The sequence below is a fragment of the Bombus impatiens genome, unplaced genomic scaffold, assembly GCF_000188095.3.
Source record: "Bombus impatiens unplaced genomic scaffold, BIMP_2.2 scf_0478, whole genome shotgun sequence".
NCBI lineage: Eukaryota > Metazoa > Arthropoda > Insecta > Hymenoptera > Apidae > Bombus > Bombus impatiens.
In genome coordinates this window covers 894,505-899,850 of record NT_176897.1, presented here as the reverse complement: position 1 = coordinate 899,850, position 5,346 = coordinate 894,505, and the positions used below count along the sequence as shown (strand labels likewise).

The following is a 5,346-nucleotide window of genomic DNA, read 5'->3' as shown; positions in this document are numbered from 1 at the left end:
CTCCTTCACCCTTCTTCCTAGCCCCGTTTACCACCGCTCGCTCCACCACCCTGACGTTATACTTTCGAGTAAACGCGGCTACTATCGAGTATCGCGAACTGACATCGAAATCTTGGGGTTACGAGGACGTATCGTGATTCGAACGTCGATTCCACGGGGCGGGAAATATAAAGCGAAATGGGGTTGATATTCGTGCTTGACGTGGTACTCGAATTTTCATTTCGTACGAAACAACGCGTAATACGATTCGGACGTTCCAACGAATACGTATCGTCGTTTCGAAGTTAACGTAACACGTGAAATTAAGTGATTAAACGTTTATACAAGTTGGTCGCGTTGGTTAGTATCCTTTATCGTTAAATGAAACTAGTGAAAAATGTAACATACGTCGAGGGGGAAGTGCATCCGGCGTACGATAATAACGAGCATGAGAAAAACAGGACGGATCTGAGAATCGGAACGAACGATGACCTAAAACGTGGAATCCCGAGCACTCGGCTCGTTTCCTCGTGTTCCGTGACGGGCGAGTCCCGCTCGGAATGTTTGTTCATTGCACGCTTTACGCGAAACTCTTGTGTGGGTGTTATTATCTCGTTACATCGTAGACTGGTGTTTTATACGCATGGGTTTATATAGCCCTGGCTGGTTCACGAAATAGTTCACTTCCGGCGTCGGCATTGCTATCAGAGCGTGCGAAGATTCATAGTAACATCGACGCTGACGAGAAAAAGCAAACTGTCTTAAACATACTTATCCGAGGAATCGATTAATTTTACGTTGCAAAGGTTGCTCGAAGGGATCGATTCTGTTGTCGCAATAAATCGTTCATCGATCGTCGAGATCGAAAAATATGTTTACGAATCGATTAATCGGCTAAAGCATGCCCTTAAAAGTTTCAGCACCTTTATCACTTTTCTCGCGAGTTATCGATTAACTAAGTTATCGATTAACCTTTGCATCGAGATCAATATGCCCTCCTTACGATCGAAAAACTATGTTACGATACGCGTTAGATCGCGTTTGGATATATCCATCGACCAGAACGTTTGAAAATGTCCGGAAAGGATGATTGTTGACAACGGCGATGAAAGGTTCAATTTTACGAGAATAGGAGTTTTCATGTGTTTTATACGCGGTAATTGCAGGTATGACTTCACGAACATACATTGCGCATGTACCGATGTATGCGTCTTAATTGTATGGGAAATTCGAGCTAATTATGAATTATAATGCAAAACATAACGCGTATATTGTGGAAAGTGAACGACGAAACTCGGTGTTGTACGCGCTTTAACAATGTGAAAAAATTCAAGGAATGACGTAATCGAATCGTAGAAATGCCTACAAATCATTAAATGGAATGCGCTCAGTTTATGAAAGTTGACATCTTACGTTTAACATGATCTAACATGTAACAAGTGATGTAATAATAAATAATTTATTATCAGCTGATTGCGGATTTTTATGCATTTATAGGAAATTTAAAATTGGAAATAAAACATTGCGCAGACATAATATGAAAAAATGTATAAAGTATCGAAAGTGTAATAGCTTTCATAATACCTGGTAGGTAACACAACTTTCTACCGAATCTTGTAGATTTTTAATTATATTCTGAGAATTATGAATTTGCATAAATATCCACAGTCTAATCATCAGAATATCTGGAATGTGGCTCTGGTAATTCTTTCGTGCGAAACATGGCTGTGAATTCTTATACGCGTAATTTTTACGTTCTAAGTAGTTCGGCAGTTGTACAACGGTTCTCTATCCTCGATATTCGCGTAAATCATGCTTCAATGCTGAATTGGTATTATCGTCAATCGTTCTTTACTGAAAATATCGCTGAATATTGCCATCCACTGCTTTTAATCCGAAACTTGAAACTTACTAACGTCTGACGTTACAAACCGACCGTTAACCCATATCTGAATATGTTCGAAACTGGTACGACCGTACACAATTCTACTGGTTAGAGAACCTAAGTACTTTTGGTGTTTACAAAGTATGGAGTAACATGGCCGCCAGTTCTCGACGCGTACGGAACCAGTTTCAGTATGAAACCGGTTTGGAACTAGTTTCCATTGGTTTTTCGGCCCCCTGCAAGACCGTGCCACGACCGAGATTGGCACTCGTGTCGGACTTCTTTCAGAGATTAGAACGGAGGTTACGTTACGAGAGTGTGCTAATATGGCCGATATTACAGAACAGAAAGGTAAGAAAAGCAATTTTCAAACAAGGTTATATCCTATTATTGCCCTGTATTCATCGTGAATTCTACGCTGCGCCGAATGCCTGGCGCTCGTGTCGTACGCGAGCGTGGTCATCTCGCTGCTCCTTTTTGAAACTGTTCAAAATTATTTTATATTGTTAATAAACATATCCATGACTTACTTGCTCTCCTTATTCCGATTGTTGTTGTTGTTCGTTTATCTAAAACACGTTTAATACACTTTGTCATGTAAATATATTCTTAAAAAGGGGAAAACTTCGATGAACAAATGGAAATCAAAGTGGAACCGGCGCTGCAAGGGTATGTTGAAGAGGAACACGAAAACGATTTTCCCAGTTCTGACAGTAACAACGTAATTCCTTCTAGTGCTGATGTCGGTGCTTTAAATTTATGGACCAGTAAGGCCACCGCGTGTCTTATTAGCCAGTATAAGAAATATCATTCGAAGGTAGGACAGTCGACTCAGATTCGAAGTTTACGTGAAATGTTCGAGATGATTTCTCTCGAGATGCAGAAACATGGCTTTTACTTTAGTCCGCAAAAGTGCGAGAACAAATGGCGTGTTCTCGAACGAAAGTACAAGAATCTTGTGTTTCGAGAGCTTTTAAAAAAACCCGGTAGAATGAGACATTACGGACAATGGGAACACAAAAGGGCGTTGGATGAAATTTTTAAAGAAAAGAAGAAACACATGTATTTGGAGGAAAGTGATTTTCCACCGCCATCCGGTTCCGCGAGATATATGTTTATTTTACCAAAATCTATAAACGAGGAACAAAGCAATATTAGCGTCGTCAATCAGCAACAGGAGGACCCTCTTGCGGCGCCGTCCTCGAACTCCTCTACAAACAACAAGAGCGAAGCGATGGATCAGAAGGAAACCCCAACGACGCTTTTCGACAAATTTCTCAACGAGATGGCAAAACATTTCGCGATCGCGGAGAAAAACAGAGAGAGGAGGCATAAAGAAGAAATGGCGATGCGGCAAAGCGAGTTGGAAGTTCAAAAAAGACTATTAAAATTAAAAGAACAGAAAATGGAGTTACAGAAATGTCAAATCATCGCTGCTGCGCAGCATTTACATCTGAACATGTAACGAAAACACTTGAAAACGTTGATCAAAACAAATTAATCTAAAAAGTCAAATTTAAGAACGAGTGATTCTAAATTAAAGTCCAATATAGATTTTTGTTACATCGTTTTTATATAAGATATTTTGCTATATCGTTTTTATATAAGATATTTTGTACGAATAGATTTATCAGAATAATATAAAAACAACTTAATTATTACAATATGTATACATATTTACGTCTACTTTTCAGTGTATGTACACTGTACACTTTCTTTTTGAATGTGTTGCGTCGTGATTGCTCACTAGTTGCGCGAAACAACCTTCAGGTGGTAGCACCTACCATCTTGCCAGTTCTATAGCTGCATATCATTAGGTAATCGATGTACGCGAGTTCTGTTTTTTCGACTGTCGAACCGTACAAATCTGGTTGTTCGCGTGTTGTTAGTGTTTTTCCATTTTAAGTTTTCAAAACGATCGATTAAACGAATGTAAATTGTTGATCAAGGATAATAGATCAAAAGGCCAACACGCTGTCCTGCAGGTTGTAATACGATGAAAAGAGTTTAAAAATTGTTCTGTTTGTAGAAACCCCGTACAAGCGAGTTTATAGAAGAAGTACATGTATCTCATACGCTATACATACATATATGTACTCGTACATCATGTTACATGGCGCAAAGATATGTTGGAGTTTGGTTTTATTGTTAAAAGTTACAGGGCGGTTGTTCCTGTTCGACGTTAAGGATTACTATCGTTATGTATGCTGCCTCGTGCTCCTAATGACTCAATTTATTAAGCGGCGGTTCAAAAGATTGCCTCCCTAGGCTTCGTCGCATTGATATTGCACCTTCAAAGGATCATGCAACGCGTAGGGCTCGACAGAGATTTATAACGCTTAAATGCAATTTCATTATTCTATCTTATCGGATTAACACAGATCAAGTCCTGCACTTTCATTTTATTTATGGATGTTTCATGCAGATGTGGATCATAAATTATATCAACTCTCAACGGAAGTATAATAATAATACGACAGAGACGAAATTGTTTTGTGACTTTACGCATCGTGAATTATATTTGAAACAAACAAAACCCGTCTGCGTCATTCTTGAGAGGACAGAAAAAGATGTATCATCTACGAAATGTAGAACGGTGCTCATTAAGCTAAAAGCAACAAAGCAACATGGTAGGGAAAGTTAGGTCTGGATTGAATCAACTCGGTGAATCGTATTCCCCGTAATTAACATTCTCGGTACGAAGTCATTCAATTCGTGATGTGATTAATTGAAATGCCACGAGAAAAATCTCGTAGAAAGTGAAATGGAGACGTTCGATGACTATGGAGCAGGTCAAATTTGCATTGACAGAACAGGTAGAACAGGGGACAGGAAACTTAGTTTCGTGAAGCTCGATCACGGTGATGTCGAGCATGTATCGTGATTCTGTAGTGGACTGCCTTGGTGTCACCTTACTTACATTACGCCTTGCATTATCCAGTGCATGACGATTGTACGTTTGGAATTTTGAAAAATTCATTCCTGTTACGCAGCATGGATTAAACGACAAGTCACTTTCCCCTATAGAACAGTCTGCTTGCTCGTTCCTAGCTCTCCAGTTTTAATCTAAATTCAATGGTAAATATTAAAAATCCGTATCTAAATATTTGAAACAATTTTGTGTTTTAATGTTCCGAACGATACTCGCGTAATCGCAATTTCCTGCGAAAGGCATTAAAATATAGCTTCAAGAAGTTTACGGGAATACCGAGAAACCACAAAGGGCAAACAATTTTACAAACCGTGGTGAATGCTTTTCGGGAAAAAATCGGTGAAACCGGTTACACCCGGCCGTATCAGTATTCGTACGCACTGACGACACATACATGGTGCATATGATACACACACAGGGGCGTAAGAGTTATACGCGAGCACGTGCAGGTACGTGGCAATAGGTGCACCTTGGGTAGTAGTACACGGAAGGGCGCCGGTTCGCTTGATACGGGAGTGAGTACGGCGGGTAATAGCGCGGAGGCGGCAAG

At 39.9% G+C, this 5,346-nt stretch overlaps 1 protein-coding gene across 2 annotated transcripts; it reads left to right on the top strand.

Annotated features, from left to right (window-relative positions):
* The first annotated feature begins 213 nt into the window (after positions 1-213).
* Positions 214-3,463, top strand: LOC100742308. Of its 2 annotated transcripts, XM_012387474.3 has the most exons (3): positions 214-2,215; positions 2,482-2,533; positions 2,600-3,463. In XM_012387474.3, exons 1-3 carry the CDS (start codon positions 2,191-2,193, stop codon positions 3,327-3,329), a joined length of 807 nt encoding a protein of 268 aa, XP_012242897.1. In that variant the 5' UTR covers positions 214-2,190; the 3' UTR covers positions 3,330-3,463. The 2 variants fall into 2 exon arrangements, with proteins under 2 accessions (XP_012242897.1, XP_003490914.1); XM_003490866.4 differs by having other exon boundaries at positions 2,482-3,461.
* The last annotated feature ends 1,883 nt before the right edge of the window (positions 3,464-5,346 follow it).

Coding starts and splice junctions, on each gene's coding strand:
- LOC100742308 (XM_003490866.4), top strand. CDS start 2,191: ATGGCCGATATTACAGAACAGAAAG. Junction 2,216..2,481: donor CGATATTACAGAACAGAAAG/GTAAGAAAAGCA, acceptor ATTCTTAAAAAG/GGGAAAACTTCGATGAACAA.